Source organism: Stegodyphus dumicola, chromosome 1, assembly GCF_044657685.1.
Source record: "Stegodyphus dumicola isolate Sdum_Otavi_A_Nest chromosome 1, ASM4465768v1".
Taxonomy (NCBI): domain Eukaryota; kingdom Metazoa; phylum Arthropoda; class Arachnida; order Araneae; family Eresidae; genus Stegodyphus; species Stegodyphus dumicola.
In genome coordinates, this window is record NC_140768.1 from 7,382,860 (window position 1) to 7,397,549 (window position 14,690).

A 14,690-nucleotide genomic window follows, 5' to 3' on the forward strand; every position below is an offset into this window, starting at 1 on the left:
AATAGAATGATATTCTAAGTTTTGGATTAAAGCCTGATTACGATGCTCTTTTAAAATTTGAGCTCTTCTAACAAATTTACTATGTTAATGTTAGAATATTTCTATTATGAAATTTAAGCTCGTGTTAGACTGGCAAATTTATTACGTTAATATTAGAATATTTCTACTGTGAAATCTGAGATCTTGTATTAATATTAGATTACTTCTATCATAAAATTTGAGCTTCTTGTATTAGAGTGGCAAGTTTACTACATTAATATTAGAACATTTCTATAATAAAATTTGAGCTCTTGTATTAGAGCCCCAAATCAAGAATTTTGTTGTGCAAATCAAGTTAAAGGCTTGATTTTTTTTTTTTTTTTTCCTTTTTTAATTTACTTTAGTGTAATTTATTAAGAGCAAGCTTCATAGATTTTTGTTTCTCAGAAAACACATACATTTATTGCATTATGTGTTTTAGAAAGGGTGAAAAATACATTGTGTCATACATTAATTTCTAATTAAAAAATAAACTAGATTGAGCAAGTTGATTTGAATTTTTGAATATTGACTAAAAGCCTTTTAAAATTAATTTTGAAACAGAGCGACAATTTTTTTGGCATAATTACTGTGAGTGATCTCGCAGACCGCTTTAAAGAAACGCGTAAAACTTTTATGCTTTTTTAAGGAATGTTATAGACACTTTATGCATATTTATAGAATTCTAATTCATAAATCAATATATTTTAAATATAAATCATTAAATTTTATGCAGTTAAATCTATATTAAAATTGACTATTTTCTTCGTTTTCCATCTCTAGCCTCGTAGCGCCATTTCGTTTTCCTGACATTTTAAATCTGTAACGAAAAATGCAAAACCAAAAAGCACAAGCACTGAACACAATAAAAGATAAGAAATTAACTCTGACCGGTTCTCAAACACCATCAGGCTTAAACTAACAATGCCGAGTGGGAGGAAGTGGACGTGTCAGTAAGATTAAGATGACAGAAGGCTGTCGAGCGGACACTGCAAGGGTGAGTAAGAAATAATTGACTCATCAGAGGGGAAGGTTCAGAGAAGGCCTGGGATATTTTTGTCATTAATAAGCATAATGTTAGGAAATTTAACATTTCGTTCAGTTTTCTGAACATTTTTATTATCTTTGCTTTACGCTTGTTAAAAAAAAAAAAAAAAAAAAACTTTGTGCGGGAAGCGCTTATAATCGGGAGTCTACTGTATAATGTACCTATTTCTTTCACATTCTGCATATTGTTATTAATAAGAAAAATATTTTTAAATTGAGCAAATTATTCAAAATATAATGGAAACGAAGCAACATATGTTTTTGGACACTAAAAGACGCCATTTGCATTTAAGAAAACTCAAAAAAGAACACTGCCAGAATTTCTCACAATAACTCCAAATGTTTTTCATTCTTTTATCATGATCAAATTCCCACGTTCCAGTTTTGCTTTTACCGGTTTCAGCAATCACACCAGAAGCTCCAATCATATTCTCATACACATACTTTTCCACAAAAACTCTTCCAATCCATGACACACATCTCCCAGACATCTCAAAAGAAATTAAATCACAAATGTCCAGATTTGTGCTGAACTCTTTCAATGGAACTCCACAAATTCTCAACCAACTTTATGTGTCATTATGTTTTTTTTAATTTTATTTCGTTATGCATGTTTTGTATTTTTATGCAAAACACGCATAAAAATTTTAATTAAATAAAGCATCTTTTTGTTCTCTTAAGGTCATATTAATCAATGAATTGATCATACTGTTACTTTTTTTTTATTCTCCTGACACCAGTTAATGCGTTATTTTCTTCTTTCACATTCGTACGGGGTTCATGAGGATTAGAGTGACTGAGGATGAAGACACTTCATGAAGTATTGATACACAGTTTATTGGCCAGTATTGTCAGGACAGCTCCAAAACACATTTAACAGTCATCGATGAACTACTATAAACATGATCAGTGACACAGCCTTCACGTTAATAGGCACAGTGTCACACAGCTTCACATACTCTCAAGACTCTCCACACTACAACTCACGATGCACTCGAGAACACACGAGCACAGCTCCCGACTCTTCGGTTTTGTCGTTCCTGGAGCTCAACATGCTCTCTCGACAATGCACTAACCACGATACACTCAATATTTAACATTCCTCAATATTTAACACATTTAGATTCAGCAAAGATAATTTTGCTACCGAATGGTGGAGGCATAATAGTTTGGGTATCTTTTACTGCCTCCAAATTAAAAAACTTAAATTTTCCTAACAAACACTATGGATATACAAAATACAAAAGTTTCCTAAATGAATATACAACATATATGAACATACAAATATGAATAAGAATATGAAAATACAAAAGTTTCCTAATGACCTAAGACCTAAAATAACTGCACAATAACTCAAATAAAAAAATTCTTCCAGGTTAAATATCCAAATAAAAGTTCTATATGCTCATTTATAGAATTGCATATATAGAAGAATCGCACACATGTTAGCAAAATTCCTCCATATTCTGCTCACTTAAATGAGTTGCCCAACATGTAAAATGAGTTGCAAAACAGAATAAGGAAAGAATATAACTCTTGAAAAGTAATTTTTCAATGGGTAGAAAACTGAACCTCATGCCAGAGCATACTTTAAAGTGCAATTTTAGCTAAAATATATGCATTTAATTAGTCCTTTATTTGTACGTTCTTCTTAAACGTAAAATGCAGCCTCCAATGCCCAAACATTTAAGTTATATCTTTAATAAATTATACAACTTAAAAAATTCTTTTATTATTTATAACAATAAGCAGTATGTGACAGAAATAAGCAATATTATATGCATTGGAAAAGGAATCATTTATTTCTTTAACATTTTCTATGGATGTTTAGCAAGAAAAAAAGAAAACCTAAATATTTAAAAACAAGCCACTGCATGAATTCACTGTGGCTACAGTTTCATTAACAAAGAAATATAATATTTTTATAAGACATTTTATTCTTGTTAATGCATACCATAAAGTTCATGATTTGTGTTTTTCCCCCTCCCTGCATGTGAACGAGAATTATCCGTTCTAGTTACTTAAAGAGATCTTTGAAACTGAGCACATCACATAATCATACACAGGACAAACAAACAAATCTCTAAAATTCAGGATAAATTAATGAATGTAACAAGCATTTGGAATAGAATTGGAAGGGGATCCTCAATACTAACATCTTTTATTGGGTAAAAGTGGCAAAAGATTAATTTTTAGAGGGCAGAATTATTGTCTGTATTAATTTTCTCCTCAGTCTGGATTTCATAGGAGCTTCCAAAATTTTCCTCAATAATAATGCTAATGATTGCAGATTCTAGTCCATTCCTGCTGGATAATGGAGAAATGTCTTCTGTGGGCCAAGAATCTGTGGCAAAGAATTCCAAACTTCCATGTAAAATACTTGTTAACATCTGTGGTGCTTACTATATTAACAGCAAAACTGAGCTGAGCTTCACCAATTTACTACCATCAGGTGATAATTTCTTATTTTTGTTCATGCTTAATTAAGCATTGTTATTTATTTTGTTCATGCATTTCATGAACCAATTTACTCAGGTATTTATAACCTTTGATTTTTGATCACAATGCACCTAAAAGGATTAAAAATGGATTAGTAGCTAAATATATGTACAACTGCTCAATGTTAAAAAAAAACCAATGATGAATAAATTCTATATTTTGAAAACTATCATTATCATTATGGTTGTTGATTTTCACAATTGGCATTTTTGTTCATAAAAAAATTTGCATCATTTGGTGTATGGAAATCGATAACTAACCAGAGTTTAGTGCGCTTTTCAGGATACTATTCCTTGCAATTTTATAATAGGGAAATATTTTCCTTGCTAAAAAATTAAAAACTAAGACATCTGTTGTTTACCAAATCACCAAGTTTACCAAATCTGCATTGCTTATACCAATACCGGTGACAATGATGGCGAAGTTTCTATCTTCCTCATTCGGAATCTGCAATGCTTATACCAATACCGGTGTCAATGATAGCCAAGGTTCTATCCTCCTCATTTGTCAAGTGCCTAAATAAAAAATTGATATTTTTAATTCAGATACTAGTTTTTACATCACATTATATTTACTTATGTCATCCAAATGAACTAATTTTAAGCCTTAGATTTGGTAGTTAAGATATACTATATTACTCTAGCAGCAGTCACGCTAACAAAAATATTGAGGCCCTCGGTAAAACTGAAACAATAAAAATTTTGCAAAAAAATCAAATGATGGTCACAAGGGCCTTATATTATTTCTTGACTTTGTATAGTACCTCATTTAGTTTGCAATCTTAACATGTTACAACACATTAAATATACAACAGAATAACTTACATTCAATGACTTTGAAATCAGTTCTCGAAGAAAGATTTCTTTATTGGAATAGAAGGTGTTGATGATGAGGCTCATCGAGTGGCCTATCTCAGCTTGGAATGCAAACGCTTCGGCATCATTGTAATCCTCCCGCATATGAACTTTGTTCTCGTCTTGACATCTAATATAAAAATTCAAAATTTCAGCCATTTTGACTCATGCAATTTTCTGATCATGTATCAGTTATTTTGTATCAGATATTAAATACTGATCAACATTCATCCACTAATTTATAAACTTTGTTGTACTTCTGTACATTTATCAGTGTACAGAAATAATTTTCTCGATATAGTTATTTTCACATTTATCTAAAAGCAATTGTTTGCTGATCATTAAAAATAAGTTAATACGTTTCAACTACCAGCAGTAAAAGAACAAAAACGAACATGACATGAATGAATTATTTTCATCAGCTTCACATATTGTGTTAACAGAAAAATAAATCCAACACTTTAAACTATGACAAATTTGGAATAATTTTAAAAAATATTGCAAATTCATGTTAAAGACTTCAAACAGCCTCTGTTAGTAACATTAAGGGTAATATTGAACATCCTACCAAACAACTGTATTCCTCAGTATCATGAGATTTGTACCTCAATTAACATTAACGCTCTTGCATCATGCTTGTTTGCTGGTCACTCATAATCAGCTTGAGCTTTGAAAAGCTTCGTTCAGCAGACGCAACAGTTACTGGAAATGTCAAAGCGATAAGCAATGCAACAGATACATTTGGGAAAGAATTTAATGAACTGCAGACTTTTAAAAGCAGCAGTACTTTGTTGCACTAAACCTGTTAAATTGCCCAATTTAGCACATAAATCATGAGTATCAATATCCGACCCAGTAATTTTATCTGTTAAGATATCGCTGAGAACATCACAACACTTCCTCAGGTCAGTTTCGCTCACTCCCATAACGCATTGGAAATTGAGCAAGAAACCAAACTTGTCATAATGGGATAAAAGCCCATTATGACAAGTTTGATCTAGTCCTGCAATCTGAGCTGTTGAAAACCTTATTTCGCCCTTGTCTATCTCTAGTTCTGTAGTAGTCTTGAATGATGTTAGTTATGACAGCGATGAAGATTTAATTTATCCCCAAGATACCCATGATATTTTGGATTGAAGTTGAAAGATGTGCAAGAGGCAACATGACATCAGCTTGATTCTTCTATGGTAGGAAATACAATTTGGGAAAATCCCCAACAACAATGGAACAAAATCACAAAATATTTCACAAAATCAGAGTGTTTGTTGCAGCCTATTTAGGGTTGCAATCCAAATCATTATTTTGCCATTTACTTACTGAAAATATTATGGATGAAGTAAGTACTCAAAAGAATGACTATACTCATAAAGTACTTTGTTGCAGTGAAACAAATGCTTGGAAGGAATCCACAAAAGATGATATGGTGGTATTTGTGGGATTAATTTTACATACGAGAACTATAAGAATAAACCACATTCAAGATTACCAGAAAACAGATACAATATTTGAGATACACACTTGAGCGCACTATGAGCAGGAATTGTTTTCTTTTATTGCTGGAGCACTGCACTTTGTGAAACTACAAAATTCAGAAGCCCCAAAGGATTGACTATGTAAAATTAGAAATATGGTGAATTTGCTCAAAATGCGGCTGGCTGAAATACACTACCCAGGACAAGAGAATAATTAGATGGTGGTTGGCATGAAAAACTGAATATAGGGGTAATGGTAGTGAAGTATGCTAATGGTATATAATCAACAAATGGAAAGATAAAAGAAATGTAGTTTATATTTCTAATGAATACAAAAACGATATTGTAGGAACGACAAACAAGAGGCAAAAGGAAAACCATTTCCTGTCCTTCAATGTAATAAATTTATGACAGGGATTGATAAGCAATCCCTGTCATAAATTTTCGTCATAAATTCGATCATGGCGAAGGAGGGGCTCTAGATGGCCTACCAAAATATTTGTGCATATTTTGAAATTTATGATTTTCAAATTTTCACTTTCTCTATAACAAATATTCCACAGAAAATATCACTTTGACTTTTGTTTATTCGTGATATGCAGTTTATTGAAACTACAACTTGTCCCTCGTGATTCCGTGCATAATTCAGCTAATTAGAACATATGATCAATCAACAAGAAGAAGAGAAAAGTGGAAAGATAGTTTGAAAGCAGTGCAAAAGCTGCTAATCCCAGGAAAACATATAGATATTTATATATGCAAAATTTACAACAGATCTCCCACTTATTGCTTGGATTGCACGAAGATGACCCACAAGTAAAATGTTTAAAAATACTGTTTGCAGTAATAATATATTTGCTACAAACTTAAAATAATTCACGTATATTAAATATCTGCCAGTGATAAAGTATCATACAAAAAATAATTTTTGCGTTTTATCACTTATTTTCATTATTTCGTTTCATTTTTACACATATGTACCAATGCGTAATGTGGCTTTTAGGAAATAATTTTACCCCTAGTGCCTATTGTTCACTAGCACGTGGTCAAAATATTCTATTAAGAAAGGCCTAAATAAAGTATAAGCAGTATGATACACATAATCACGTTTTATTACCACTTTTTTCAATCATATTTGCATAAAAAATAAGTGGCCTTCTGCGAAACTCTTCCAATTAAAAAAAAAATCATGATGATCATTGCTGATAGTGAAGGATTCAAAGATCAATCATCAGTGACTTTAATATCCATGTGGGAAAAAAATCGTTGCAATGCACACACTTTTAAATAACCAGAGCAAAGGATTATTATTTACATGTTCTGCCCTTCGACACTACATGGAAAGAGGAATGCTTTCACAAAAGACTTTCTAAGGAAAATTGTATTTCTAAGGGGATTTAAGCACGTTACATATTGGGAAAACCACAAAAATGCCCATGCAGTCAGCCTGTTTGCGGGATTCGAACCTCAGACTGAACTACCAGTGTTCAGCGACTTTACCGCTCAGCCGCTGGTGGGCCTATGCAAAGAATTTTTTCAACATATTTCTTAGTACAAAACTGTATAATTTATTTCATTTATTTTTGGAATAATTAAACTTTCTTGTTTAAGGATTTTCATTTTTCTTTAATTTCCAAATTCAAATAAATACTTGTGACTATACCTTTTCAAAAAATATATGCTCTTTTGCAAAAAAATCGTAGCACAAGGACTTTTGCAATAAAGGACAAAATTTGGTATGCCAAAACATCTTGATCGAACATGCAAATGAACAGGAATTGGGATCATAGCGCACATTTCTAGTGCACAATTCACAAAGTATAAAACCAGTAACAGAGGTACCGAGCAATAGGTAAATTTAATTATTAAATTCAATAAGTTTAAATGAAATGCAGGGGAAAATGTGTATAATTTAATATTTTGTACGAGGAAGTCATTTGATGTACGCATAGAATTTTGAATTTGATGTTTTCTTTAGCAAATAAACAATTATAAATATTTACATACTGTAGTATGATTATTTCAAAAAAAAATTTAAGACAAATTAATGCATTGTGTGGCTTATGTGTTAAAAAGGATCACTTCATTCATTCATCTATTTACTTTTAATATCATCAAGAAATTTTAATTCACAATAACTATATATTATGGCCAAAGGGGCAGTTATAAAACTTTTAATGTAACTTAACTGATCATCACTAATGTGACAGTTTGCACTCATTATCACTATTGTGGCAACCTGTAGTAATGAATCCGATGTGCTGAGTAACAGAAATCCTAGATTTGTGTATCTAATAGCTTCTTGGCCATGGATTCATCACACTCATCTAAAGTCATCAATTTTTACAACTACAATGATATCCTTAAATTGTATATTTACCTGAACATTAATATTCCATTAACTTACTACCAAAGAAATCTCAGCTATTCTTAATATACTAAAATTAATACTGCCATATTCCACTAAATAACTTACCATGATCAGGTTGAACCATGAAGAATCCACCATCTGATGATTCCCAAGTATACTGCTCATCATCGTTATGTTTTGATGTTCCAGTTAGTTTGTCTGCAACTAAATAAGCTGCGCAGAAACCTACACCAAACTGTCCAATCATAGAGATATCAGCACCAGCCTGCACTGCTTCCATAAATGCTTTGGCACTACACTTTGCAATTGTTCCCAAGTTGGTTACCAGATCTGTTTTTGTCATACCAATACTCCTGATTTTGTCAAGAGCCTAAATAAAAAAATTTATATCTTTAATTCAGATGCTAATTTTTAATCACATTATATTTATTCATATCTTCTAATGAACTAATTTTAAACCATAATCTTGCTAGTTAAGACATACTATATTATTGTAGCTGCAGTCATGTTAACGAAATGATTGAGGCCCTCGGTAAAACTGAAATAATCTATGACCAATACACATTTTTGCAACGAAATCAAATTATGGTCCCAAGGCCATAATGTTACTTCTTGACTTCGTATACTACCTCATTTAGTTTGCAATCTTAACATGTTACAACATGTCAAATATACATCAGAATTACTTATATCCGATGAGTTTGAAATCATTTCTCGAAGAAGGATTTCTTTTTTGGAATAGAAGGTGTTGATGATCAGGCTCATCAATTGAGCTATCTCGCTGCAAGTTATAGCAGGTTGACCAATATTTATTCTTATGGATAATTATGAATGTCCACATAAACCAAAATTTCTGAATGAGTACCTCAAACATCAAAACACTGCTCACAGGAAGTGGCCATCCAATTCACCTAAATTGAATCCCCATTAAAAATCTTTATGATGAGTTAGATGCACTGCTTTTATTATTAGTCTCCCTCTAAGTATGCTCAAGAAGATTTAAAATTTAACTATTAGAAAAATAGCTGTGTTGCCTTATGGCAGCTCCATATAGACAGGGCCAGATAAAAGGCGATTGGGCCCCGCATTTGAAAGGGCCCCGCATTACCATCAAAATAAACACAAAAAAATTTGAAATTTAAAGCAAATTGCTTTTAACAATAATGGATAAATTATGAATTATTCAAATAATTAAAAATATATTTATTTTAAGTTCGCATTGCTGGATGAGATTTATTAATGTGTTTATTATTATATTATACTTTATTATATAGAAAACTCATACCCGTAAAAGTTCATGTCAAATGTATTGAATTTAATCAAGATAGTCCTATATTAGAGAGATTTTGCACTACGTACATGAACTACTTTACTAACTACTATGCACGTATATGCACACGCAACTATTTGCACAAACATACCAGCCATTGGTGGATGTATAGCTAGTATAAAACGTCAATTGTTTCTTGCATTTGTAGTTCGCTATTCTTCTAATCGTTATAATTATTAGAGTCGTGTTTTCTGACTACAATTACTAATTGTTGAATAAGGTAAGTACTAATTATTCTACATAATTTTATTGACAATACAATTATTTTTGTAATTAAAAATCTAAGTAGAGTATTCGATAAAAAATGGATACCTAATCTATAATTTTATCATTAGATGTCGAATCCACTGAAACAAGAAAGAGATGTAGGAAGAAAATATAAAACTGGTAGTCTAAAAAGGAAATTAAGTGCAAAAAGGAAAATGGAGAGTGAAAAACTCAGAAGTGCTTTAAACAAATTTTTTTTTAATAGATAATGATGACAAAGGAGAAGAAGAAACTAATGACAAAGTTGAAGAAGAAAGTACTGATAAAAATGAAGAGGAAAATGACAAAAATGAAGAAGTTCATGATAAAGATGAAGAAGATTAAGAACAATTGAAGAATGAAGAAGAAACATAATTGCACATAATGGAGCCGGAACAAGAAGAAGCAAATATTGGAATGAAAATGGAATCACAGAATATAACTGATGATCCTGCGTCTTGGCCTGAGATTATTACTAAAAAAATAAGAGATTTAGTTATAACAGAATCACTAAAAGATCGTTTTGAACAATTAAAAAATCATAATGAATCTTTTGAGTTTCTGTGAAAACTTCAAAATATGGAAAAAGAAGTACTTCAAAAACATGCAGCTGAATTAAAAATTTCTCTAGCAGATTCTAAGTTAACAGAAAATGATGTACCAAAAGTGAAAGAAGCTGATATAGATGGGAAAATGTTAGTTGAAGAACTGGAAGCTTTGAAATCTATTTTTCCTTCAGAATTTTTTGAAAATCCATTTAAAATGTTCAAAGTTTTATCGGATAATGATAGAGCACTGGCATTTCTAATCTTGTTTATTGCTCTCCAAATATTCTTAACAATTCCAGTAAGTTTTGCTTCTGGAGAGGGATCATTTTCCAGAACAAAAAAACTATCTGAGAGCGACAATGAATCAGGACAGATTAAATAGTTTAGCAATTATGTCGATTGAAAGTGAAGATGCAAGGAAATTAGATTTTAAACTTAGAAATATGTAAATTCATGCATTCATATTCGGTGAGGTAAATTTATATTCAATAAATGTTTTTGCATTTTGAACATTTTTATTTTTTAATTTATGTAGAAGTTTACATGTCTGATGATCCATGACATTTGATATATTTATATATATAAGCTGAATTTGAGTTTTATTTAAATATTTAATTTTAGAGAGAGGTCTCCGGGGGAAAAAAAAAAAATCCAATAGGGCCCCGCACCCTATTCGATCCGGGCCTGCATATAGATTACCATATCAAAACTTAAATGAAGGTCAGAAGTGAGTGACATCCTTCATTATTAGTTTTACTTGTTTGCATTCTTTCTAATTTTTTTAGCTTCATAACATAATATACAAATAGAAATAAATAGTCACAAATGTACCTAATTATTCACTATTTATTACAACAGTTTAGCAATAACGAAAAAATTGCATAAAATAAAATGCATAAATTAAATGAAGCTTACCTCAGAGAGAGAAGATTTAAAAATAAGGCCTTGGGCCCCCCTTCTCTTTAGCCTGTGACCTAGTCACCGGCTGGTACTTAGTCATGATCCTAGTCCACGGCCGGCGCTGTAATAAAATGTTTAAATTAGAAATAAAATATTTTAACATGGAGTTCAAGCAAAAAGTGGAAAACAAAAAAAAGTGGAATTGCTGCAAAAAATGGATAAAGCATATCCTCTGTTTCTCTAACATTCCGAAATCTGTTTATCAATTTCCCGCTGCTCTGTGGAGAAAGAAACATCGCGGCGCGCAATTAATTGGAAGTTGATCTGTCAGCACTATCCTCATCTTCAGGGTAGATGTTTTTATTTTATTAGGTTTAAAATTCCTTACTATATGTAGTATTTCATTTCTATGTACTCTGATATGATTTAAATCAATTTCCTCGTCATTGTAAATATTACAAATACACATCAAATAGTTTTCTGGTTGCAATTTTCTAAATTCCACTAGGCGGAACTTATGCTTTACGCATGTGTGCTTTGAAAGAAATGTTTGATAAAGTAAACAAATATATATTAAGCTCTTTTTTGGTTGTAAATTTTGATACCTTTTAGATCATATTTGTTCTTTATTTCATATTTTTAATTGTATAATTTATGAATGCCATCTTACCAGATTTAAATTGATGACCTATAATTCGGAAAAATCCCAAATCTGGAACTGCCGAAGTCCCGTCGAGTCCGGATTAAAGACTTTGTACTGTAACTGACAATTTTATGTCTGATAATGATATTCCTTGGAATAAGTTCATTACTGTACGCAGTGACAGAGCTCAGGCTTTAACAGGAAACATTCGGGTGTTATTTCTCAAATAAAACATGTTGCACCTGAAACTAAATTTACTCACTGCTTCATTCATTGTGAAGATTCAGTAACTAAAACAATCGCTGAAAACCTGCACGTTGTTTTAAATCAAGCTGTGAAAACTGGCAATTTTATTAAAAGCCAAGCTTTAAATTGAAGAATATTTACGATTTTATGCTTAGAGATGGGCAGCGAACATGAAACGCTTTTGCTATATTCTGAAGTAAGGTGGTTATCCAGAAGCAAAGTTTTAAATCTTCTGTTTAAACTTTGATCAAAAATTTAAATTTTTCTCTATGATTAAAAATTAGAATTATAAAAATGTTTATTTAGTTAATTATGGTTGCATGTTTAGCATATTTAGCTGATATTTTGGGAAAGTTAAATGAATAAAATTTAGGATTACAAGGACAATGTGTTAATTTATTTACCAATAAATGCAAAGATAAAAACTCGAGCTAATAATTAAAGAATTATATAATAATATTTTAAACATTATACCAACTTTTAGAAAAATAATTTGAAATAAAAAAATTAACGTCAGACATTAAAAATCTTTGTTTTTCATTCACAAATAATCTAGGCATGTATTTTCCCAAGGATTATGAAAAAGAAAATTTTGCTCAAATATATGTGAAATTTTATTTCGTTTGGAAAAAGAACAATTGAGAGAAATTTTCTGTGGTCAAACTCTAACTGCAGATTTCAAAAATAACACATTTTTTAACTTCTGGCTGAACCGAAAAAAAGAATTTAATGACATTTTCAAATAAAGCTATTAAATTTATACTGTCCTATTTCCACAACCTATTTGTGCAAACAAGGATTTTCTTCCATGTCAAATTTGAAAAATAGATACAGAATAAAATCAAAAGTGGACCTTAATTTACAGTTTATAAGACCAGACATACAGAGATTCAAATATCTTAAGTACAGTCAAATTTCAGACTAAATTTTAAAATTAAAGCTATTAGAGGAAATTTTGATAATTACAGCTAAGTACTGATGTCTACTAAAACCACTGAAACTAAATAACTATGTTAAATCAATAAAACTTACGGGCGGTTTGACCCGAGTTGGGAGCCGCCGCCGCCGCCTGGAAGTCATCATCTCCTATAAAAGAAACAAATGTATTTAGGAGCTTTTAATAGTTAGTGCACATATTACAAATATTTCTTACATTCAAAACCAGGTATGAAAAATCTTGAGATAACTGTATGCCCGATTTTAGGAGGTACGGACATCAAGTAGAATTAATATAAATTATAAAAAACTATGAGTTGTTGGATGTGAATTTCTAAGCTTTTTCAAACAAATCTGTGAGCATTTTTCATGAACTGTGTATGTCGGATTTTTAAAGGGGAGTGAAAACTGGAGTCTGATGAATGGGACATTACTTTGATACTGTTTTTGATACTTATTCTGTATTACTAAACCACTCAAATTAAGCATGAAGCATTCAAATAGGAAACATATATGGAATTCTGCATGGTTAAAATTGAAATATATTGTGTTAAAGAGGAACCAGATAAATATCCATGAGATCAGTGTAGCAATAATGTTTCACTATGATATTACAACAAAAGACCTACAGATCTTTCTATAGTAAATAATCAAAAAAAATATCCTTCGTGTTTTTCTTGTTTAATCTTTCTAATCTTTAGATATTACAGCTGTAGAGGATGAGAAAGTCATTTCCACGAACGACTAATTATGTCTATAAAATGAATGATTCCTTGCAATAACTATGAAAAAAAGTTACTATACTTAATGTTATTTAACCTAACAAAACAATACTCCCAATAAACGAGACTTGACTTCAGATGGGAAATTAAAACTAAGCACAGACGTCTTCTAAAAGCTCCTACACTAAGCTGACTACTGATAAAAAATCTCTACTGATATCAAAAAAACATTCAAAATCTTAATTGTCAGATACTTAATCATACTCCTTATAATATATATGAAGATGCATAAAACTTACCTTAGGTTGGCAAGGTGGTGGGGGTGGTGGACTAGGAGGTGGTGGACTAGGCCTAGGAGGTGCTGCCCCCTGTTAAAGCAACAAACATACTTAGAAACTTTCAATACTATACATATGACAGATACAATTTCATACAATACTATACATACTCAACTTTCAATACAATACATATGAGAGCTTTTATGAGATACTGAAATCAAGTAAAAACTAATATAAATTATCAAACAATTGTTTTGCTGGATGTGAACTTTCGAGCTTTCCCGGACTTTTTACAACTGCAGCTACATCTTGCTGGTGTTGCTTTCCATTCCACACAGGTGGTCCAAAATGAATTTGATATGTTTTTGGACTCACAGCCACCAAGTTTCTGGGCCAGAGGTTTTGAAAAAGTGCCAAAAAATTGGCATAAAATCGTGGACTTAGGTAGTGGTTACTACCCGCACTAAAGACACTGCTTTCATGTTCTTTTAATGTTATTAAGAATGTTTATGACGGAAAACTTTAAGATCAGGCACATTTCAATGATTCAATTCCATGACAATACTACAAGAAATGAATT

At 31.2% G+C, this 14,690-nt stretch overlaps 1 protein-coding gene across 1 annotated transcript; it reads right to left on the minus strand.

Annotated features, from left to right (window-relative positions):
* Positions 1–346: 346 nt before the first annotated feature.
* LOC118202397 (heat shock protein 83-like) lies at positions 347–14,201 on the minus strand. Its single transcript, XM_085812474.1, has 6 exons — positions 14,132–14,201; positions 13,207–13,260; positions 11,301–11,406; positions 8,367–8,631; positions 4,389–4,548; positions 347–4,079 (listed from the first exon to the last, which is right to left on the minus strand). The coding sequence occupies exons 4-5, from the start codon at positions 8,602–8,604 to the stop codon at positions 4,472–4,474; spliced, it is 315 nt and encodes a 104-aa protein (XP_085668600.1). The 5' UTR covers positions 8,605–8,631; positions 11,301–11,406; positions 13,207–13,260; positions 14,132–14,201; the 3' UTR covers positions 347–4,079; positions 4,389–4,471.
* Between the last annotated feature and the right edge of the window lie 489 nt (positions 14,202–14,690).

Bases quoted from the DNA above. Each gene is read 5' to 3' on its own strand.
- LOC118202397 (XM_085812474.1), bottom strand. From the start codon at position 8,604: ATGACAAAAACAGATCTGGTAACCAACTTGGGAACAATTGCAAAGTGT. The intron at 4,549-8,366 runs GTAAGTTATTTA...TTTTTATATTAG, and splicing joins CATGGTTCAACCTGATCATG to ATGTCAAGACGAGAACAAAG.